The following is a 24394-nucleotide window of genomic DNA, read 5'->3' as shown; positions in this document are numbered from 1 at the left end:
TGCTTAAAGCAACCACCCATTGAAAGGGTATCTCTCGGGCCAACGTATTGCGAAAGAGAGGACGGCGAAGTCAGTGTGGTCATTACGTACAGTTATTTCTTTGTCACGAACGTGTAGGCAGAAATTGAACATTGCGAAAGCTTTCATTTAGTGATAAGTAAAAATGGCTACACTGATAAGTATTAGAAACCATCAGACACACGAGAAAACCTTGCTACAAGTGAAGCGCTGTCCCCGTGAATGTTGTCACTTTGTATTTACGGCCTTAACTATACGAATGCTGTGTTTTGGGACCACATCTTCTCCGGTTTTTATTGTGTGTATTTCCTTGCCATCAGGCAAATGGGGCTGAGGCTCCTTGAAAGAATTCGGGAAAAATCGACCTCCCTGAATGACCTGTGTAGTACACGAAAAGCTACGTGGTCGGCCGGCTGCACCGACACAAGCCCGTTGATCGAGTTGTGAAGTGCACAGAAGTAACGCAACATACCCAAGGAGACGAAGCACTCGTGGTACTTGCGACGACCTTGCGATGGGCAAGCGCAGACCACAGCTGATGTAGTTTTCTGACTGTTGGCACAACCCGTATTGGCAGCCATCACCGCGTCACCAATTGATAAGCGACACGATTTGACAGCTAAACAGAGGCAGTGGAGTCAGGAACGTAGGGCAGCAGTTAAGACGCCACAATGTTTGCTTCCATTGGCGGCCACTTTAGCAAAACCGCGTATAAAACAGAAGTTGGAAGCGACAGGAACCATGTGCGCTCCAACTTCCGATGACAATTTTCACTATCTCGCCCTATGTACCAAACCAAAATATTCGTAAAGCTTCCCTTGCGTTGAGAGAGCTCTAGGACCTACTTTACCGAGTCGACACAAACGAACTTGAAAAAAGGGGGTACCAGCAAATACACAAGGACACGTACACAAGAAAAAGGCGATATACAGGGACGGACGCTGGTTGTAAAGCTCCACGTGATCAGAATACAACACAAAAAGTTGTAAAGCTCCACGTGATCGGAATACAACAGATAACGTTGCTGTGGGCACGGTGGTTAACCACGCTGTATATAGCCCAGGGCGTGCCTCGCTATGCTTTGTATCTCCTAAGACAGATGATCCTACCGCGTACGCGACCAGAGGGAAGTCGTCGAGTGTACCTATGTAATAAGCATATGTATCTTGATACTGCAGTGCATCTTTTCAAGTGATGTACATGCAGCGCAAGAACAGCCGTATAAAGGTGCTGATGTCCTTGGTGTCTATATCAACAATAATAAAAAGGAAAGCAGCATATATGTAACATACAAGCGGCTGCTGTGTGCTGTACATGATGTGCTCCGCGTCACGATATATGGTCGTTCCGCACATGTCGACGGTGCAGGTGCACGCGACTAGGACCAACGACTAGAGTGACTGCTTCTCTTCGGGCCACAAGAGCAGAATTAAAAAGCTAGATCAATTTTTAGGCTCACTGCCTTACTCATCTCGCTAGACGCCCACTAATACTTTAGCCCGTTAAACTGGTGAGAACTGATTCACTCCGCATATACGCCAAAGTTCACCATCTACAACATCATAGAAGGCTGCACTTGGGAGGCCATGTCGGAATACGAGAGAACGAAGCGCGCTCAGTTCTTTGGAAACTTTGTCGGTGCAATAAACTGTGCCCTCTCTGATGGCCGGTCCCATAGATTTAGTGGACGAAGCAGTTTCACCGCCACACACACCAGGCTCTACGACGACGATGCTCCCCTCGTCCTACAAGAGCACAAAACTTAGCGTGGCCAAGAACCTCCAAATTCGAGCCCAAAGGGCTCTGCCACCGCTGGAAATGCCTAGTGCAAAGAGCAGTCACGGAAGAAATCCTACTTTGCGAACCTGGCGAAGGCCATTGCGTACTATTTGAGCAAGTATGCGGGGCTCTCAGGTTTTTTTTCTGAACAATCGCCCGCGCTATATGGGAAGGCCCAGATTTATTGCTTCCAGGCGAAATATTCTTCAAGGCTACTCCTATACTGTTTGATGATGCTCATGTCGTTTGACATGTTGTAGCAACAGTAGAACGAACGCTAATTGTATTATACGCTGTACGTTACTGCGAACTATCAGGTACAGTTCTCTCCCACAGGATTTTTTTTTTTTTTAATTTCATTTTTCGTTCATGTCAATTCGTTGTGTTCCTCTCGATCATTGATGTCGGAAATGTACCTTTAAGCTTATTAGAACCCAGTTCGCCTTGTTTCTGTGTTATTTAGGCGTGACTTTGACTGCTCTTGCGTCAGATAGCTAGCAACATGCTTACATTATTCGCGTGTCTATAATGACTTACCGTAGAAAGATAGGCGTGCTCTGACCATCACCTTACAAAAGTAGCGAACTCAGGTGTCTGTATGAATTACTCGCACGTACACACTCTTCTTTCTTGGGAAAAACGTGTCGTGTTCACCCCTTTTTTGAGCTTTGTTTTGTTTGAGCTTTGCCCGGTTGGCATGCTTTATACTACCCAGCCTTTGCTTTTCATGCAATTCTGCACGACCGCACACAGGGAAGCTGAAATTTCTCGAGCACCTCGTACACATCACATCTACACGCTTGACACTGTGGTCGTGAGAACTGAACGCAAAAGAAAAGCAAAGCACTCAACGACAGCGAAAGAAGCGACTCGAGTCACAGAGAATTATCGTGCATGTTTAATTACACGAAACATAAAAAAGAGACTGTCAAAGTCGCGTTTCTGTTCCACGTCACCTTCGTTATGGATGTAGTAGGGAAAATGGCAGTGACAATATAACAACAAAATACAGATGGTAGAAGGTTACGCTACAAACCGCGCAATACCTTAGCCACGGGTCATGGAATGCATTTATTGAACTGCGTTGTAATTTCCCGACTTGCGTGTGCTAAACAACCGTTACCCATGCATGTCTAGGCGCACCTTTAAAAAAAAGTGTGTACAACGGTCAGTGGAGTTCTTCAATGAAAGCTCAGCTCAATAAGTTAACACCCTTACGCCAGAATGTGATTAAAAAAACAACAAAAAGTTTAGCCCATGTGTGACCGCGCCATACCCAACATAAAGATATGAGAGACAACATAAAACAAAATGAAATTAGCACCTATTTGGAATTACCGTAGTGAATAGTTATCTGTCCTTGCATGAACATATGCTATTTTCGTTTGTGTGTGCGCGCACTGGTTTCAGTACGTGTATCTTTTTTTTTTTTTTTTTTCACCAAGACTGCATGTATTTATCAATCTAGCGTTTGCAGTCAATGAAATTTAGGTGAGCTACGAGACATTATCGAGCTGAATAATTACGGGCTGACATGAAATGAGTCGATTTTGTAGAAAGAGCAGTGCAACGTGATCAGAAAGAAAAGCAAAAATCTGAACGAAGACAGTAAGAGAGTGACCCAGGAAGCAGCCGCAGAGCGCAGGTTAGAGCAACGAACTGACTGACGGGAATTTCCTCCAGCCTGCGCTATGCAGCTGACATTGGGATCGGGACACCGACTAGGTCATTCACCAACGTCGGATTAATTCATGTTCTTAGTGCTTTTTTTTTTTCTTCAGCACGTTGCTCGGCTCCTTTCGCAGAACAAACAAGTTAACCGGTCTGTATGCACCGTCTCTGAACGATCTGTCGCGACCCTGTGCGAATGCATACGCAATGAGGTGACTTCCGTGTAGCAGCTAGAGAAATACTGGCCGTATGTTCGAGCTCTTCTTAGAACAGACGCCCAAGGGCATTGTGTGTGCCCCCGTCGTTTGAGCAATGCCTGTGATATGGGCACGTAAGCTGGGCACCGCGGGCGTCTCTGTCGGCTCGCCCCGAACAGAGCTCAGCTACTGACAGGTGAGAAACATGGACGCACTGGACGTAGCCCACGCGCCCTCGCGATTCGCCGCCTGGGCAGCGCCTCCGAACCACCGTTGGACCCAGACAGAGTGGTGTTGGACGGGCGCCGTGTCAGATGTGTGACGATGGCAGTAATGTACAGATGATGGTCGCCTCCCAGCTTCCAGAAGCTGCGCAGAGAAAAAGAGGGAGAGCTGTGTGACCCAGTGAACAGATCACATTCTGTTGACCAGCGCACATTCACTAAGGACGAAGACAGAAACAGCACTACACGTCCGACATTGCTTGAGTACAATGAGACGCCCACTACACACGAATCGGCGCACCTTGAGCACGCACAGTGTTATATGACTGCACTTATGTGCGTCGAAGTGCCTTGTCGGAGGTTCGGCGCCTCGTCCGTGGTCGCATCGCCTTTGTTCTGGTAGAATGTGCGCTGCTCGACTGAAAGCATGGATTTAACTATACGCCCAATTGTTACACTTTTTCAATAGACAAATCACCATGAAGATTTTGTTGATGAGCTAAAGGAGGGGGAAAGGGGGGGGGGGGGGGGCGTGAAGCTATATCTATTTTCTTAGTCTTGTTCATTTTTTTTTTCTCCAAACGTTCAATCACGTTTTTTGTTTTCTTTTTTGACAAGAAAAAATGCAAAGATGCACAGACGAAACCCACAGACCCACCGACTGGTGCTCCGACTTATTTCTCCCCGTTTCCCCCTTCGTTTTGGATGACGCGGAACAACTAGTTGCTTGAGGCAGAGTATTCTTCCTACAAGCGTAAAGCGCATATGGAGGGTGTATAACAAGCTCGCGCCCTGAATTCACAGCGTGGTATCACCGTGCACCATCTTTTCCCAAACTCCATTTTTTTCCATTTACGAAGGGCGAGTATAATCAGGAGGGTTTCGACCATAGTGACACAATCGAAGTTAACTATTTCCACGCCTTCTGATCCAATTTTGCGTCATGGTAACACTGTGAAATACTATGCTTAGAAAGCAATAGTACCGCAACACTAAAAGCGTCACTGCTCTAGCTTCACCATGTGTGATGCCACCTTGCTGTCAAAGCTTGATCAATCAACTGAGCTTCTTTATCCTCCTTTGCGTCTAACACCGCTGTTACCACTTAGAAAAAAAAATGTGTGTGTGAATCATTCTTATTTCGGCGAAATTCGTACAGTTCAAGGACTTCAGCTATAGTAGTGTAAAAATTAAGTGTAACTTTCTTTCTTTCTCTCTTTTTTTTTCAGCGCAACGTTTGTGATCATCGGTGTTGTTGAGCACAGAAGACTTATTTTACAGTGACTCATCGCCTGCTTAATTCATTATGCCTAGAATATTCACTGCAGACGCACATGCGGAGGCTGTGGAGGTTGCCCAGCCATGCCTCCACTGCAACAAAGCAGTTGCGGAGTTATGAAGAACGTTATCGCTTTGGTGGTATTTTCCGTAATTGACATCCTGATATTGGTCTGCATGCCTGTAGTGGTCAAACGCCGTACAAGCTTACAGATTCAATAATGAATGAAGTGCGCGAAAAGTGGTTGTCCGTATAGAGAGAGAGAGGAAAATGATTTAATGAAAGGCAGGGAGGTTAACCAGGACTGAGCCCGGTTGGCTACTCTACACTGGGGGAAGGAAAAAGGGGGGAGAGAGATTAAGAGAAGAATAGAAAGTCCACTGTTGATATCGCCGACATAGCAACAGATCTCTGTTCTATCACTGATTATCAATCAGTATACGAGCAAATAAAGCGAGTAAACGTAAAAACAACTCGCTGCGCGTCGCCATGTGGGCTCATCTGGGTGCGTGCTAGCAGACACAAAGAGAGAAAGAGTGCGAGCGCACTTCTCCAGCTACATCGTGTGAATTTGCTTTGTGACATGAACGATTGAAGAATCTTATGCTAAGCCTGCCTGCGATGCTCTCGGGCCTATCGGAGTTCATGCGGGGGACAATCCGGTAATGAATGCTTATGCACGCCTTGCATTTTAATCATCGACCGATGTCGGAAACAAAAGCGAGTCGGAATGTGACTGTAAACGTGTTACACGATTCGTGGAATGGATTGAGAAAGCTTTTCAGTTGCAATCACAGTTGATCATTATCCGGCCGGATTCGCCTTTGCGTGCGAAAGCTCTATGACGTGCGATGTGCCTTTTGAAATCTGACAGTTTTTTTTTTTTTTTTGTACTCTCACTTTCATAGGCGTTTTCTCAGCCGATCACAGACAGTTCAGCCTACCATATATACGTTGCTGCTGGCAATCGCTTTACGGCATCACTGCGTATTGTCTGCTTTAGCGTGGTCACGCCGCACTGTCCTTGCAGGTTTGAATTAGTAAGCAGAACACAGAAGCAAGAAGAGGAGACTGGAACCCCGTAAAATGCAACAAACTGACACAGCCTTGCATCACACAGCCGATGTCTTTCATTACCGTCTGCTATATAGCTTCCGTTTTAGTGCGCCAGAAAAAAAAAAACAATAATAAAAAAGAACGAACTCGAATTCAAAGCTCACGCAACGGCGAATTATGCACGAGTCCCAACCTCTCCAACTCGGTTTCAGGCACAGCTTGGGGCTTACCGGGAATGCAGATGATTCGATGAAAGTGGTTTGGGCTTCTACCACCAGCCATGTCCGTATCCTCCTCCGTAACCGCCATAGCCCCCGCCGTGGCCACCACCGTGGCCGAGGTTTATGCCGTGGCCGAGGAGGCCGATGCTAATGCCGTGACCACCGCCATGACCACCACCATATCCGCCGCCGTATCCGCCACCGTAGCCGCCGCCGCCGCCGCCGCCGCCTATGCGGTGCAGGAGACCCAGGCCGATGCCGCCGCCGCCGCCGCCCCCGCCGAAGCCCACGCCGACCTTGAGGCCGCCATGGGCGATCTTCAAACCATGATCATGGCCGAAGCCGATGGTGAAGGACGCCGGCGGGAACTTCTTGTAGATGCCGTGGCCATCGTCGCACAGGACGACGCAGATGCACACAGTAGCGGTAACAAGGCTTAGCTGCACAGAACAAGACATAAATGTGTTGGCTGACGTTGTCAAAGTGAGGCGCGCATGAGCCTTATTACGCGCACACATCCCCTTTCGTGTGCACCGGTCCTGTCAGGTATACTACTTGACAGGGCCGGTCAGCACGATCTTTAGCTCGCATATTGCGAGGGCGTGGGGAAACCGCGCCTAACGAAATATTCTCTCGTTCGGTTTCAGACTTCTTGGCCTCGATAAGACATCTCAAATACGACTTCTCGGAACAGTTTCCCACGTGGTATGCGCACTGACTTAGTTTAGAGCAAAGCTGGTCCCAAGATGTTCCGGGGGAGTTTGATCACGTAGTTACTGCAATGAGCTATGACGGCTGTGATCACACGCCGACCAAAGTGGCAGATGACCCCTTGTACAGCACTACTCCTATTGCGTATCTGTGAGCTGAAGAGACATTCACTGAAACAGGCTTGCTGAATATGAGCATACATTGATTTTGTTCCCAGAAGCGGCGTTTCAATACAGGTTATCGCCATAGAGCTTACATGCGCGATAGCCTTTGGACGGCTATCGCGGAAATTTAAATCTGGCAAACTTCAGTTCAGCGAACACTAAACGATCATTCGATGAAACCACGTCAATAAAGAAAAACATTCTTTGAGGACGCGCAAGACAGTGGATATTTTCCAACTATGTTGTCGTTCCCTCATGCCGCGTCCTTTTCTTGAGCTGCTTTTCAATACGCAATTACACCAAGTCGCCCAAGTTTGGGCCCTGTTACAACCGAAGCGACTCCCGACATGAGTACCTGTCTTAAGACACCTGTCGCTGTCAACCGCAACAGCGCTATATTCGGACGCGGATATGTTAATACACGCACATGCACAGGCAGCGCCGAGGAAAGGCCGTCTATAAGCCGGCACACAGGCTACTGACCTACAGCCGCTATGCATAGGAGGCGAAACATTACTGGCGCCTGGCCGGGTGCAAGGCTATTTTTCGACCAGCGACTTCGGGAGCCGAGCGCTCAGGAGCGGCGCAAACGTCAGGAGCGCGCCAAGCGCTGAGCGACGGGCAGCCGAGGTCAACGCTTCGAGTCCGTGACGGCGGCGCGACAAGTTGACCGGCGCATCGAAAGCGACCCGTCGAGGTCACGGCAGCTGTCGAGAGCGCGCACACAAGCGGCGGCCACCGATCCCGGCGTCGTCGGCGCAGTCGTGGGTGTCCCCTGCCCGCGCGGAAAGCAGAGCGCCGCTGGGTCCCGGCGCCGAGCGCCGCGGAGCCCTGCTTTCCCTGCGGGCCGCGCACACATCCGAGCACGTGGGCACTCACCGCGGACACCATGGCTGCAGCGGCCGACACTCCTCAGATGGACTCCCCCAGCGATAACGCGAGCGACTGAAGGGGCTCCGGTGACCGGTTCTCCTTTATACGCGCAACGCGTGGCTAAATTTGTATCAAGACGGGCGGCAATCGAGCGGCGTACGAGAATTGGGGCATGCTCTTCACAAGTAGCCAGCCAGGGCGGCGGCGCACTTTTTTCCTCTTTGCGCCCTTGTAGTCTTCATGACAATCGTTTTCGCGTGCGCGGCTATTCCCCCGTGCTATATTTAAAGGTGCTCCTCGTGTCCCACAGCCGCAGGTGTTGGTGAAATGGAGTGGCGGCCCTCGCCCGCGGGCGAGGGGAGACCGGCCGAGTCGCCGCCTTCCCCCCAAAACTGCGGTTCAAGGCCAGCGGCGAGGGATGCGCGCCGCCCCCACGACCCACTAGAAGCCCGGAAGGGGCTCCGGAAGTGGCTGGTTAATCGCCCATCTCTGATCCCTTTCTGCTCCCGCCCCCTTGTTCTTTTACTCGAGCGCCATGGCTGTGAGAAGGAGTGAAAGCATTCGTAGTGTTTGCTCTGGGCGATGATGTATGCTCATCGCTTCTGTGCATCTTCTTTCTTCGTTTCTTTTCTGATTTATTCTGTCGCATTTATTTCGCTTGTTTTTATCCACTGTTAAAGCAAAGCGCTAACGTATGTCGCTGAGCCCTCGTACGTGCAACTAGAGAAAGTAAATAAAACTGGTACATGCAATACAATCTAACGCGAATTTTGCTCGTAGGACGCTAGCGATAGCCTGTTTTTGACGGATCATCCTGTGACTCAGCTCTTTTATGGCGTCTCCGTTTAGCCGTAAGAAAGGGTGCGCACCGCTGGTCCCTTTTTAAAAAAATACAGCACTGTTTAATGCCTAAGCCTGTCACCAACATCTGGTCAAAATAAATTACTGAATATATCTCAGGTACACAAGGGAATCAATAAGATTGAAATAAATCAAATAAAACACCTACAAAGGGCTGTTTCTCAGCTGTGAACACTTTTCTATACCACCATCGCGGTGTCGTAAAGGAACCGCTCGCCCTTAACATATCTTCATTTCAATCAATCAATTTTATTTCTTCTATTTCACAAACAGACAGAGGAGTGGCGAGTAATATTTATACTAACATAAATAATAATATTTGTACTCTATTTCCCATTTTTTATGTCCGATTTCTTACTGTCTCTCTCTCTCTCTCTCTCTCTCTCTATTTTCCGTACTTCAAAAGCATTCTACGGCTAGATCACCCAGAATGTTCCCGCCATTCACAAAACCTGTGACCGAACTAAATGCGCTCAAATTACCCAAAGTGTGTCCTGAGAATGCAGCTTCTGAGTTCACTCGCTTCTGAGTGCGTTAAGCCCATTCGACGCCCGACCTTTTACCGAGGCAAATATCCTGGGTGAATGACCTCACCCATCATCAGCGCAGAAAGCTGCGCGTCGCTCTAGTGATACTCTTAAGATCAACGGACCTGAGAGCCCGCTTATAGGGCAAGCTGTGTCGTCTATACACCTCGCGTGTACTATCTGTTCTGGCTCTTGCCCCCTATTCCCTTTTTCATACCTCATTTTATATCTCCTGTCCTCCTCCCTAGACAGGTATAGGTTACATAATAAAAGTAACTGACTACAATCACAATAACTTGATTAAAAATGCAATTCATTACAGTAACCAATTACTGTGCCATAAAAGTAATTGAGCAATTACTAAAATGTAATCGATAACTTTTACATTGCTTTCGTCCTAAGCTTTATCGACACTGCACAAATACTGTAAATAGATCGAGCTGGCCTGGCTTTTTCATTGTGTCCTTTGGAGCCCTACACACGTTGTTAATCTTCACTAACAATTGTTTTCAAAATTTACGTCGGTAATCTTCCCGTTTTATTGTGAACACACCAGGCAGCGAGACTAAAGAACTCGCTTGATGTACGCGCTGTAGGGAAGAGCGTTGTTGTACAGGTATACTGCGTTGTACTCTTTTTTCCTTCAAATTCAAGCGTTGCCTGTTAGAGCTTGCCTCGAAAATAAAGTAACTCGTTACATGTAATTGGTTACTGAAAAAAGCAATTGAATTACAGTGAGCGTTACCGAGTAAAAAAGTAATCGATGAATTACAATACCCCAAAAAATGTAACTGATTACAATTAATTACATGTTAATCGTTACGTACAAGTCTGTCCTTCCCCGTTCACGTAGCCAACCAGACAGAAGTCTCTCTGTACTTTTTTTTCCCCTCTCTCTCTCTTTATACCTCGATTTCGAGATAAAAAAATACCTTCACGCAGCATCCTTTCAGAAATGTGGGTGTGTGGCGGACAGAAAATCAATAAATAAATGCACAACGCAGCGATGCGTAGTGTCATGGCATTCCTTTTTATTTCGCTTCTTTTTTTCCCCTTTTCTTCGTTATTTTTTAACTCGTCTGCTGTGCTTCTCCGTTCATAAGCCAATCGATTAGTATACCTACCTTTACACTGCACCTACATACTTTGTGAGAGCCGGTACCTGGGCATGTGCGAAATGAACTTGTTGAAATAACATTCAACCCGGTGGCACTGTCTTGACTTTCTTGTGCCACCTGACGGGCCACAATTATTCGGCACCAAGAGTTTCTGATGGAGTTTCTGCACGGGCTCTCGTAGTTTAGTCTGAAGCAGCACGAAAAGCACGGTAGGGCCCATGAAGGTTTGAAGTGCCCAAATAGACTGCAGAGAGCATGCGTAGCGCCGCCATTCGTTATGCTTCAGATAAGTGTTCAAAACTGTCGTGAAGCTCTGCACAGGGCTACGCGTGCATGGATATATCGTGCAACGTGATTCCAATCCAGACGCGATCGTGAAGATCTCGGTGTTCAAAGGACGTTGGTTCTGCTGTGAAGAAAGTGTAGCGACGCAAATTCAGGCAAGACACAGAGGAAAAATAGAGAGATAAAAAAAAATTGTTTACTTGTCGCCCGGAACGCAGGAGGAGGAGAAGGGGTGTTGCTTGCTGCAGGCGGACCTATAGCCTTGCAAAAGTTGCCGGCAAGTGTTCCGCATGGAGCACACATATGTGCACTTATGTCGACGGTCTCTTGGCGTACAAGTGCATCGGCCTGCTTGTAAGCACGGAATGCATATTGGCCACGTTAACGAGGCTTGAGCAGAGCTCTTCCCAATGTTTCCCGTCCATCTCGGGCAGTCTTGCCGCGGCTCGACAGCAACGCTTCACCCATGGCACTAGCTGCCACCTATAGCAGAGTACCTGCAGGAGCGTTTGCATTGCCCTTCATTGTTTCCTGAGACAAACAGATTTTCGGATAGATTAAATATATTGTTATCTTGATTTCCTCTTCCTAATTGAGAAAACAATTCATCTATTGTTTGGAATTACTTGGAAGCAATTTTCTATTTCCCACGCTTGGAGCTTTCTTTTCCCACTGAAAACCCGTCTGCTCAACTACGCGTGCTCTTATCTATAGTATTAACAAATTTCTATTTCTGAATCTGTGTATATGATTTCAACCAATTCTGTTTTGTTCTTTTCCTCAATCTTCTTGGCCTGTCTCCTGTGGTGGGAAAATTCCAGAGTTACAGATAAAACAACGAAAGAATGGCGGTTTGTATGCAACGGTGGCTTACATGCTTATGTTGCATGATGATGCAAAAAGAAACAGTTCCTACTTACATCTAATTATAGATATGAGATAGGCGTTATATATATCCACGAGGTTCTCTCTCAGCCGTTGTTTCGAAAGCACAGAAAGACAGCGCAACAACATGGTCCGGAACTCCGTTGCACATGCGACCGGGAACTCAGGAACGTAACTTTCTTCGTCGCACACCGCGGAAGACAATCACCTCTGCCGGTATGCTCTCTCCCACGGGAAAGTTGTATTCCTTCGTGGCGTGGGGGATGAGCGTTGGGCACTTCTCCTTCCTTCTTCCTACAAGCACACGGGCCGCGCCCCTTCGCTTCATGCCTCCGTTCGTCCAATGACAGAATTGAGATGAAAACATAAAGAGCCACTTTCGAGGAGTACACATAACATGTTTGGTTTCCGTGAACAACTTCCGTTCATGCTTGGAAATTTCAACGTTATATGCCCTAGAGGGAACGTGTGGATGATGTTAATTGGAAACATTGGTGGCAACCCTTTTGTGAATCTAAGACATGCGCTGTAGTACACGAACCAACTAAAGTATTCGGAAGGTAGAAATTCTAAAGAAAAAAAATTAAACTCAAATATTTCACGGGTGAGGTCTGATGCAGCTTGTGCTTCCCTGGCTAAACCGTTTAGTAAAGGATTAAATACAGCATGTTTTCTCCGCCTGCAAAGTTTACGAAGTGTTTGTGCTTCTGCGGAGTTTCAGCGTTCCGAAAACTTTTGTGGGCAGGTGTACGAACTGCATGGCGTTATATCCATTCTGAAAATAGCCCAGCCGCCATATGGGTGCGTGTGACGTAGCCCGAGTGCGTTACTTGGCGCAACGTTCAAAAAATATGTCCTGGTTACAGCTCGTTATAGTGAAGCGTTCTCACTATCGCTGCATTCATGGACTCAAACCGAAACGATTTGTGAGCGAATGGAAGTTAGTGCGCGGATTGTTGTCCTTTCAAGAAAATGATCAGTATAGCGCAGTGCGAAGTTAGTACCTATATACGTATGGACGAATGAGTGAATTTGTTGCATCCTCTGACATGATCCGGGGCACAGTTGTACCTCGCGAATTAGCGATGCCTGTCCTGAGCCTTAGCGAAGAAGTAGTCAATTCGCAAGCCAAGAAAAAAAAATTGAAAGGTAGGCGCTGTGGATGTAAGCAAGGATGATAGATTGAGGAGGAAGAGATGAATTAGTGAGCTAGCGCTTCCACCCTTCCGTAAATGAGGTCGACCTTGAAGAAAATGATAAAGAAGAAAAAAAAACACTTTTCCTTCTAGCTTCGCGTTCCCCTTTCTCAAACGCGGTATATAGTGAAGCCCTCACGCTTGCATACCACTGCTGCGCAAGAAAAAGAAAAAAAAAAGTGTCGGGCATTGCAATTGAGTAAACACCGAGATACAGGCCTGGACATGCAACATTAATGGAAGTGATAAGTCTTAGCTCTGCTCAGACTGCATGTTCTCTTTTCAATAGCGATTTTGAATTTCATACGATAGACGAAACTAGAGCATCACGTGTGTGCTGCTGGTGCTTTTAGTGCCCCTGAAAAGAAAAAAAAAAAGTGGGCGTGCATCGTGTGATGTTACCCGCGTGGAGCTAATGACCTCCATTTTACTAGGTGTCGCTGTGGCCATCGAATAGTTCAGGCCTTTTCAAAAGGGATAAGCTGGTTTTTCTCATTTTGTTATTCGCCTGTAGAAAATCTGTCAACGTGGGGAAATTCAACATAGCAGCAGATCTTTAGTGATACGCCTCTTTCTAACCTCTCTTTGCGCCGGAAAATTACCCGTTTATCATTGTTCCACAATTTTTTCATGATCCACACCTGATAAATGAATTTCTTAGTGAGCCAAATAATTTATGTGTCATCTCGTAGTTACTACCGCCATAAAGTTGACATCCCTTTTAAGGCGAAAGCCTTAGGTGTCCATGTTGGCGGTGCCCTTGGCGTGTCCGTGGTGGTGCCCTTGGCGGTGACCTTGGCGAAACTGAGCCGTGACTGAAAAATGGCCGATAAGAATGCTCGGATTGACGTCGCATTTCTCATGGAGGTTCCTGTAAACAAAGTAAATGAGTGGCTTTGAAAATAAAATTTCGTATATTTTGGTCCAGGTGGGAATCGAAACCGGGCCTCCGGGGCGCGAGACGAGCACGCTTTCCTGAAGCCACGGCTGCTCCACGGTTCAGGCTTACTAAAGGTGTGCCTATAGTGCGTGCGTGATTGCACACGTCACGTCGCAGCCATGTCGCTGACTAAAGGTGTGGCCTGCTGGACTTTAGGTACTGCGTTAAGTGTCCATATATGGCGTTAAGGAGGTCGCCTTAGTGCCACACGTGTACTTCCCATTGCGGCTCGTTATGTCTTGCAACAAGTCTAGCCCCGACTGTATAACTTAAGCCATTATCAATATGTCATTATAAAGAAGCCTAACCCCGATTGTATAATTTCATGTATTACTAAATGTGCAGCAGGCTTTCGCCTTCTTGTGTTACAAGAGTAGAACACCTGCCGAACTTTTTGTCCCACTATTAAATATTTTTACTCGTTCATCCAGAAGACAGTCAATGAACGGAACCGCTTGCGCACCTCCGTCGTCGCCATTCTCATGGCTTCCGCATTTAAATCTACCATTGAAAAGTATTGTATGTACCAACCGCTTATGACGTGTAGTGCAGACAGACAGTGAACTTAATTTTATCCTGAGGTGTAGTACAATTTTTCTTTCACCACTCGCTTCGACTAGAAATGTACACAAATAGCTTTATGTAAAAAAAAAACACCTACCTACGTAGTTGCCACCACATCTTTTGTTTTTCTTTTAAATTTAATAATAATAATAATAATAATAATAATAATAATAATAATAATAATAATAATAATAATAATAATAATAATAATAATAATAATAATAATAATCGTCCTATTTATGACCACTGCAGGACGAAGGCCTCTCCCAGCAATCTCAATTTGCCCCTGTATTGCGCTAGCTGATCCCATCCTATGCCTGCAAATTTCCTAATTTCATCACACCACATAATTCTCTGCCGTCCTCGACTGCGCTTCCCTTTCCTTGGCACCCGTTCTGTAAATCAAATAGACTATCGATATCTTCCCTACGCATTACACGTCCTGCCCAACTCTATTTCTTCTTATTTATGTCAACTACAATATCGGCTACCCTCGTTTGCTCTCTAATACACACCGAGCTCTTTCAGTCTCTTAACATTACGCCTAACATTTTTCGTTCCGTTGCTCCTTGCGCCGTCCTTAACTATGTTGTAAACGGAGCAACCCATTTACAACAGAACAGAACAGGATACACTGCTCCACTCACACCCAGGGCTGCTGTGGTCATACGATCAGATTTTCATGATAATGGGGCTGTGGGGGGACGGCATGCGCGGCTGTCCTGTCATGATTTCGTACTTTGTGCGCTGCGCTGTAAAGGAACTGTGCGTTAGGATATTTCATGCACGTTAGAACACGCACTCCTTCATCAAAGGTTGAAGTGCATCCCGTATTTTTGTGGTGGCGTGAGGCACACAATATCTGTTCGATCAAATGTACTTTGCGACAGACATACCCTTTTTTCTTCATTTATTTAATTTTCTTTAAACTTCTTTTTTTTTCTGTAGAACCGAGGGAAATGAAAGAGACGAGACATTTTTCTATCTCACTTTATCCACAGCAACCTATATATCACAGCACAAACAAACAAACAAACAAACAAACAAACAAAAATGTGGAAGGGAGATTTTTTGTTGCTCTTGTTTTGTTTTAAAGCGAAGCTTTCTTTGGCTCGTGACAAAAGGGACGGGTAGAAAAATGAAGGAGTAGACAACACTCCACCGATGGGTTCAATATTGCCAGGAGGTCACTGAAAGTCCTGTGAGCAGGACACAGGGTGCGTGATGGCTAGAAATTTAGCACCTCTCGCACAGCTGAAACAGCAGGAAAAGAAAAGCAAAATATATCACTGTATGACCCCGTGCGCAAACTTCCCAGCAAAAAAAAAAAAAAATAATTGAAATGACAGCTATCTAAACGCTAAGTGTTGGATTAAGCGTGAAATGCAATGGTCGCCATGCATAACAACGGCTGTGTATATATACTTCACAGTGAAATCGTGTATAAAAAATGCTCGCACACCACGCTTCTCGTATAGTTTTCAGCCATCGGCAACAGTCGTGCAGTGCCTTTCTCGGACGGCGGTGTCTGGCCGAGGGGGGCGCTTGTTCTTAATTGCACGGCCATTCACACGTATGTACACGTACACGCTGCGGCCGTTTCACACGGCTTCTCGTGTAACTTAGCGTGCTTGGGAATGGCAGAGAACACTGCCGCGTGCGAGCGTCCTAACTCGTTTTAGAAACCAACTCGGACGGGAGCGCACGAGAATTGTATTCACCTATTGTCCATTTCAAATTACCTTCACTTAAAATGTTCTCTCTCTCTCTCTCTCTTTGAGGAGTATTTCAGCACTCTTTTTCGTAGTTGTCTCTATGGTTCGCAGCGCATGTCAAAATAATAATAATAATAATAATAATAATAATAATAATAATAATAATAATAATAATAATAATAATAATAATAATAATAATAATAATAATAATAAATACAACGGCTTCCGTCCGGCCCGTTACATTTGAAACAGCAGCAGCGGGCATTGCGTTCGCGAACTGCGCAACGGTGCACGCAGACGCCCCGTAACGCGCGCCCTGTAGGATATGGCCGCGGAGACGCGAATCTTACGTGACCGTGCGTGATCTCAATTTAATTAGCGCGTCTAGCCCTACTCGAAGAGAAGACAAGCGCGGCTCCATAGGCGGTGCGCTTTTGTCGTGCGTGCATGTAATACATTTTCACGGCAAAAGCGAGAAACGACCACCGAGAGCACTCGGTTTCCTCCTTTGCGCGCCCAGCGAGCTCCGCCGTTACAGACACGCGCGCACGCCGTCATTTCGCCCCTTGCTCTCTCCGCCAAGTATACACGAAGCTTCCTGCTTTCTGGCTCGGCCCCGTCTTCTTTTCTTTCTTTCTTTCTTTCTTTCTTACTTACTTTGTCCTCTTGGCGAACTCGCCGTCACAACCTCCCTCCTCGTGCGTCGGAGCGCAGCGGCAGTGTCACCGCTGGCTGAAGCGCTTTATTTATTTGCGAGCGAGCGTTCGCTCCCTGTGGGAACAAAGGCAGCGTTAAAACAATGGACACTCTCGGAATGAAGCGGCTGTTTGTATACGCCTCGCGTTTGGCGAGAACGACAACGTAAGAACACGTGTGTGTGCCGCACTGCATTCCAACTACGGAAGAAAGCAAAGCGGGAGCAAGGTCCTCCTGTCTCGCGGCAATGCAACGAAGAATAAGAAAAGGTGCTCTGCAGGTGTGTAACAGCGTGGTGTAAGAAATGCTTATCAGGCAGTGTCGCGTTCTTAACGGCACACCCACTGGCAGAGGAGAACGTCCGAAAAGAAAAATTAACCGATGTTGGGATAAGCAAACGCTTATGAGCCTGTCTTTCTACGCTTTATTTATTTAGTAGCTGACGTCGCGCTTGTTCGGTGTGGATTTTGGGACAGGCGCTTTTTAACGACCGTATGATAGTACGTCAGGTGCCGGGACCATCTCAATCAGCGAATCAGAGGTCACTCTTTTGACAAACGAACCAGGGACGTACGTTGGGGTACGGGCAGCCTTCTGAACTGTAGAACATACAAGTGGGCACCTAACCAGTTAACACTAACCAGTGAAACATTGTTGTACGCATACAACTATGCTGGTAAAATGCGAATCTTTTTTTTTTTAACGAACGAACCAACCGACCGACCGACCGACCGACCGACCGACCGACCGACCGACCGACCGACCGACCGACCGACCGACCGACCGACCGACCGACCGACCGACCGACCAACCGACCGACCGACCGACCGACCGACCGACCGACCGACCGACCGACCGACAACGACCAACCGAACGAACGAACGAACGAACGAACGAACGAACGAACGAACGAACGAACGAACGAACGAACGAACAAGCAACCAAGCAAACAAACAAACAAACAAACAAACAAACAAACAAACAAACAAACATACAGGACGAAATAAACTGTAGCCGCATTTCGAAGTTATCTTTCCTGAGAGAAAATAAATGTACGTTGCATGACACTGAATAGTCTTGCGTCGTCACGCATGCAGTATAACGTCATGTGTGAATGATGGCAGCTGAAGAAGTAACTTGATCGCTTGGTGACTTGGATGATTCAAGAATAAACTCTATATGTGTGTTCCAACTACTCCTGCGAAGCTATATGCTCGTATATAGTATAACGTTTCTGGAGCTTTGGGTGCTGCAGTTTCGCGTACCCACTGGTGCGGGCGAGATATACGTATATCACTCGTTGGCGGGCGTTCTGGCAGCAGTAATGATAAAAAATAAGAGTACGACATTGAACGTTTAATCTCGGCGCACATCGCATGCCACGTGTTGTAAAAATTAGGATGATTATATGCCACAGCAGAGCGTCGGTCGTGCAACAAGACCAGAACGGAAAGTCTCAGTCAGCTGTGTTTACCAGCTGCATGGAGCTAACCCCTGTAACGTATAATCTGTGGTTACGACGCGGCTGGGATGATATTCGTGCCCCAAGAATTCTTGTCACAAGGCCATATATGGCTGGGCTTGAAATAAGCGTTACAAAAGTACATGACCCCGACTTGCACCCTCCTTCCACCGAAGGGAAGAACCAATTCTGAAAACACGCCGGACGAGCACGTCACAGCATGAAGCTGTGCGGCTATACCGCGATTCACGAGGTTAATGTCCAGCTAAGGGCAGCCGTACACGTGCGCGTGGTCCATCATTAGGGAGTGCGAAATAGCACGGCGGCGCCCTCTTCCACTTCGCGTCGTCTCAACACATTTCCGCCACGAGTGATTGTCGACCCAACTCCAGAATAACCGAGGTTCAAAAGGGCGCTTTAAAAAAAGAACTTGGCTCAAACCTGTTTTGTTTGATGTCTCCGTACTCGAGTTTCCGTCTCAGTTCTTGCGTATCGGCGTTCAGTCATTATCCTTCTTCTTGCCTAATAATTAAGATTTGTATGAGGTACGGTTTTGTTTCCATTCCGCTGTGGCCGCGACAGTGGTGGGGAAGATTGATGCGAAATCCTACCAGCCTGCGATTGTCACTTTCGCATGCCAATAGAGCTAAAGGAGGAATTCTGCGCACGATTGATGTCAATTACGTAACTAGCGTTAGCGTTATCGTTGCATGCACCACACTGCGCATGCTCTGTACGTAAACGGTGCTGGAGCTCTTACGTATTTTTTTTTTTTTTTTCGGATTTAGCGGTGAACGCTAACGCACGCAAGGGGAGCCTTACGTACGGCGACATGGCGGTGCAAGTGAGAGCTGCCCGCTTCGGATCTATCGAGTCGTCGGCCTACACTGTTCGGCTCATTCGTTCCCCACTAATGCTCCGTGTTTGCCTTAGATTTGTGTGATGATGCTTCGACAGCGGCGTACAGGTGACAAATGGGCGTTGTTTTCGATATACGTTCTCGATTAGCGGCGCAGTAGGCTTAACAAGAGGGTTTGCTTATGTTTGCGCATGTTTGCTGTATTCGCCTCGAGATGGCGCCCAAGTGTATTTGCGTTAGCGTTAGCGTTTCTCTCCGTTCCGCTATTCTAAACCTTGTACCGCGCAGTGCAGCCTTTCTTTGCGTTAGCGTTGCGTCGCACGCTAACGTTAACGCAAGCGTTTTACGCTATACTAAAGCTCACTAATGAGAACAATCCCTACGGTTCTCTCACGCTCTGTTTATCAGCAAGGACGTAGCATACTATGTGCACAGTCAAGTTTGCCACAGGAGTGGCCCTTATTTCTCCAGAGTCGCCGTACGCGTAGCTTCCAACTTCAGAGGCGCAGGCATTATTTTCCTTTAGCTGGCGCACCAAGAATCACCGTGCGCCATTTCTGCGCTTGGCGGCAGGAGCATAGGTAATCCATGATCTGCGTCTGGGCGAAGAACGCGGAGGGCAAAGGGGCAGACATGTCGCCAGACGAAAACCGTCCGGCTCAGCGCCCGTCCTGGATTCGCATGGCCCGGCAAAAGGCGTCCATGCGGAACAACGTTCGGACATGTGTGGTCCGTTGGGTCATTTGCTGCGGCCGCCGCCGAGACCGCGGCGATCGGTGAAGAGTGGGCAGCGCGTGCACTCTTTGGCGAACGTCTCCCAAGTGCCGCGGGGTGTTCCCACTTTTCGAACGGCGGTGCAGCACGCCTCGAGGCGGCATGGCCGTCGCTAGCTCGACGCTGCACGTCATCGCGGAGGCGGAGCAGAAATTGCCGTGAAATTGCAGCGTATAGTGACGCTGAGAATAGCTCTACCCGCCGCTGCTAGAGAGACGCCGCCTCCGCGAGACAATGCGGACTCTTGTGTGCGCGGCATTATAAGGCAGCGCATTGCGCTATACACGTACAAATATAACACCCCAAATCGAATTGAATGGGCACAGGGGCAGCTCTCCTTTTCGGCATCCTATTTCTCTTGTTCGTGAAACACGCCATGTGAAACAATGGAACCTGTCCCTGGCAGTCGCCATACGGACTCGAGTCCTCTCTCTCTTCCGAGTCCGTTTCTCTGTTATTACTCGAATCGGCAGCGTCCTCTAGGTGTCCCGCCGGCGGCACAGTCGGTCACCCGGTGACGGACAGCGGCCGTCGTCTCGTGGCGATGAGGAAGCAGGCTTTCATGGGGAGGAGGGGTCGCCCGTCGCGGGTGTCGCGATCCCGCCGTCTAATAGGAGCTGCTAACTACGGGTCAGAGCGCGGTCGGCGCGGCATTGTGAACTAAGCTTAGCTGCGCGGCCCATTTCGTCGTCTGCCGGCCTGCTGCCCCCTTGTTTTCAGGCGCCGACCGAGTGACAGGGGGGGCCCCGAGGAAGCCTTCCGCGGCGGCGCTGCCCGGAGTTTTCGGGCGATGCGCTGCTCTATGGGCCAGATGTTATCGGCCCGGTGGGAAAAGAAGAAAGAGCGGCCAGCGTTTCCGCGTTCACGCATGCGCCGCCTTCAAGTATAATCCTCGATTTGCGAATTCCCCTAGGCTTTTTTGTCTAGGGGCGCTCGACGGGCGCCGTTTAACGCGGCCCGGTGAGCGCGCGCGCTCACAGACCGCCCGCCAGGAAAAACTGGGCGACGGGAACGGGCGCGTTCTGCCTGGTTGCGCCGTGCTCGCGTTCGCGCGCTCTCGTTCGCGCTCTGCTAGCGCGTGCAAAGGCAGCCGCTATACCTCGTGGACACCGCGCGGCGGCTCAGCTATGCCATGCGCGCGCCGACACATTGAAATTTCTCCTTCGCGCGCGCTGCCCGGCGGGGCTGGGCGCTCCGCTGCTTTTGTTTTCTCCGGGGGCCTCTCGCGCCCTCCGGTAACATCGCGACGAGCGCTGCTTTCCCTCCTCAACCGAGGTGTTGCACTGAGCCGGTCGCTGTGCCGATAAGCCACGGCGACACGGGCGCGAGGAGGGGGAAAAAATACCAGGAGCCGCTCAGGGAGAACAGAGAAGTAACCGATTCCAGGATCCGGAAAGGAGCAGTCATTGTCTTAAGTGCGTTGCGTCTCGGGTCAAGCGCTTTGGCGGATTCCCGCTGTTCTGAGGCGTTGCCTCAAAAAAAGACTACAAAAAGTGGTAAGCCATAGTTAAAGAGGCGGAAAGAGTGATAAGCCCTTCCTGACTGGTGGCGGGGCTGGCTTGGTGACGGTGCACGCGTCCGTGCGACAAAGACCTGCAGACGCGCAGCGGTGGCGATCGGCGAGAGATGCTCCAGAATGGAGGCTTCAGATATATCTTGCAACGTGTCATACGAACACGATTAAAGTCCAAAGTTTTCAAGTTATATTACTTCTCTAAGCGCCTCGCACTGCGTCGGCCATCGAGAGCACTCTCAAAGAGGTCATTAAGTGCTGTTCAATTAACAGGTCACTCCAAGAGGACCAAAAGACAGATAGATGTCTTCTTTGAATTCTAAGGGTATAATGGGCGAAACCCTGCGATTTTAATGACAGCTATTTAGCGGAAGGCTGCAAACTCCGTTCTCTAGTGTCGTAGTCGAGAAAAAATTGTTCTTGAGTCGCACTGAACATATGCCAAACGTTTTGATTTCCTTGTAGAGCAGCTAATTTACTTGTACATGTTTTGCCACGCCTTTGCCTTTCTGCGACATAATTGTCCCTTGTTTTTACATCGCACAGAACCATTTGGAATACAGGCTCTTTAGGAGTTCCATCTGTACTTTTCACAGCAAAACGGAACAGTCTTCTACGCGTATTATCACAAACAACATAACCCAAGCTTAGTGTCAACCTTTATTTTTATTAATTTAAGCTCTTAACTTGCACCTCTGCTCTTTCTTTCTTACGCTTATTTGCCTCGTCTTTCACGCAAAACAACAATCACCAATTCATTTTCCCCTTTATCATCTTGCTATTTTCTTTTTTCTTTTGTTCTTTCATCTTTTAATTGATTCATTCATTAAATTTCTTATTTGTTTTCTTGCAATTTAAATCATATCGTCAAACTTCATCTCATACATCTCATTACTACCGTCAGTTTCGCAAGATTCATGCAGATGATGGATACTGACCGTAATCCACAGGAGCCAGACCGCTTCACCGAACACTGCACATCGCACCAGCTTTGTCATAGCTAAATCATGACTCGTCTTCATAATAAACGCTCCGCGTGATAACACCTCTGTCCTCGCTGAATCCTATAGGACGCCAGGCGTACCATGCCCACATTTTATTTTATATGTTGGCGTTTCTTAACAAAATTATGCTCTTTGGGTACTACTTGAAAACCCCTATTCAATTTCTCTAGATTGCATTATTGCAGGGACAGTTTTTTTTCCCCTCGACGTTATTTGTAGCTTAAATTTGACGGGGCCGTAGAGCCCCTCAATCAATGCTCCGCTACTGTATACGAAAATGCGTATCGAAGGACTTTATGTATAGTGCATGGAGGGATTGACAGGGGTAGATAGAGTATTTGTGATTTGAAATTGGATCTGATTAATTTTTGTTCTATTATTCATGTCTTCCTATACCGAATGGCCCACTCGATTGCACATTGCCTGGTGCTAGGTCTACGTCATCTGAACATGCGCCCCACCATGCGCTCCGAACTGCGTAAGCAAATGAAGTAACGATATTACTGGTTGCACGCTTCAATATTTTAGTACTCGAAGGATTTTCTCGCTTAATACGTTGATGACGCATCGCACGCTTAGTGAAAAGAAGAACACCGATACGGAGTAGCAGGAATATTGTACGGCAGCTATGAACTGAAGGATAGTGTACAGAGCAGTTTGAGGGATGAAAGATACAACAAAACGCTGGAAGGCGCCGTAACGTAGTATATAGTAGTAGTAGTATAGTAGTATATATACATAGTATGCGTGCGAGTGTTCTCTTAGAATGTATCAATGTCGTGTAAGCGAGATTGTTCAGCGTAACGTCCTGAACTCTCTGCCGTAAATTGTGCGATGCCATGCTTTTAGACTGGGAGTCGGGTGGAAAAGCGATCACGCATTTGCATTATTGCTAGATTACCCAAAGATAACTGGACCGAGTAGACAACCGCCGATAAAATAGACACGTGCATCACGTAACGCGTTACACGGTTGTGTGACGAATTTGTGATTCATGAAAGATTTATGATGCACAAATAAATTATTTTTATTGTGTTTCTCATTTTCCCACATAAAGGCTTCAACATTTTTAATGAACCATATTATTTTGGTTCATTTACGTGCTCAGAATAATGCACTTCCATGGATTCAAGTATTCACTTTACCTTAACCATATGGCTCAATATTAATCCTTAGCGTTGTACGAATTACTGCTCCTGTCGTTCGGAATGGCGACTGATGGGGCGTTACGTCGCAAGTTTGCACCTAGATGAGCTACGTCAGATAGCAATTCAGACTGACTTTTACCACTTGGGGTACTTTAACGAGCATCGAAATAACAGTCCACATGTATTTTTGCATTACCCTCCTGTCGGGGGGGGGGGGTTTCGCCGAGGCCTCGTGTTCAGCATAAAATGCTGAGTTAGGGACGGATCGTTGATATGATATTGTCATGTGTTTGAGCTCTACACTGACGTGTCTATACGTTGTTCAAGTTTATTTATTATCACAAATCCCCCTTCTCTCTTGACCACTGACATGAGGGGTTGACGAGGCAGGAGTTGTTCTGGGCCGTCATGATGCCGGGCCTACGTTAAAGTCTCAAAGAGTGTTTTATTACTGACAGGTCGCACAGTAGATAGCGCGCGATAAATATGCAATTCGCCCTCGCCAACAAGGGTCATCAAACAGCAACACGCTGTTGAAGTCCCATGCGGAAGCGGCTTGGATGAACGGTCTCACGTTGACCTCTTGCGCTGATGTCACCCGCTTGCATTGCAAACACATTCATTTCGAATGGGCGTCTTTAACTTTCTTATCAC

The 24394-nt window shown here is 47.6% G+C and overlaps 1 protein-coding gene across 1 annotated transcript; it reads right to left on the bottom strand.

Annotated features, from left to right (window-relative positions):
- Window positions 1-2682: 2682 nt before the first annotated feature.
- Window positions 2683-6933, bottom strand: LOC119449749 (acanthoscurrin-1-like). The gene is made up of 2 exons (XM_037713003.2): window positions 6455-6933; window positions 2683-4034 (listed from the first exon to the last, which is right to left on the bottom strand). Exon 1 carries the CDS (start codon window positions 6901-6903, stop codon window positions 6493-6495), a length of 411 nt encoding a protein of 136 aa, XP_037568931.2. The 5' UTR covers window positions 6904-6933; the 3' UTR covers window positions 2683-4034; window positions 6455-6492.
- Between the last annotated feature and the right edge of the window lie 17461 nt (window positions 6934-24394).

This window comes from Dermacentor silvarum, chromosome 1 (assembly GCF_013339745.2).
Source record: "Dermacentor silvarum isolate Dsil-2018 chromosome 1, BIME_Dsil_1.4, whole genome shotgun sequence".
Classification (NCBI taxonomy): Eukaryota; Metazoa; Arthropoda; class Arachnida; order Ixodida; family Ixodidae; genus Dermacentor; species Dermacentor silvarum.
The sequence above is the reverse complement of the archived record's forward strand: the minus strand, read 5'-3'. Positions and strand labels throughout refer to the sequence as shown.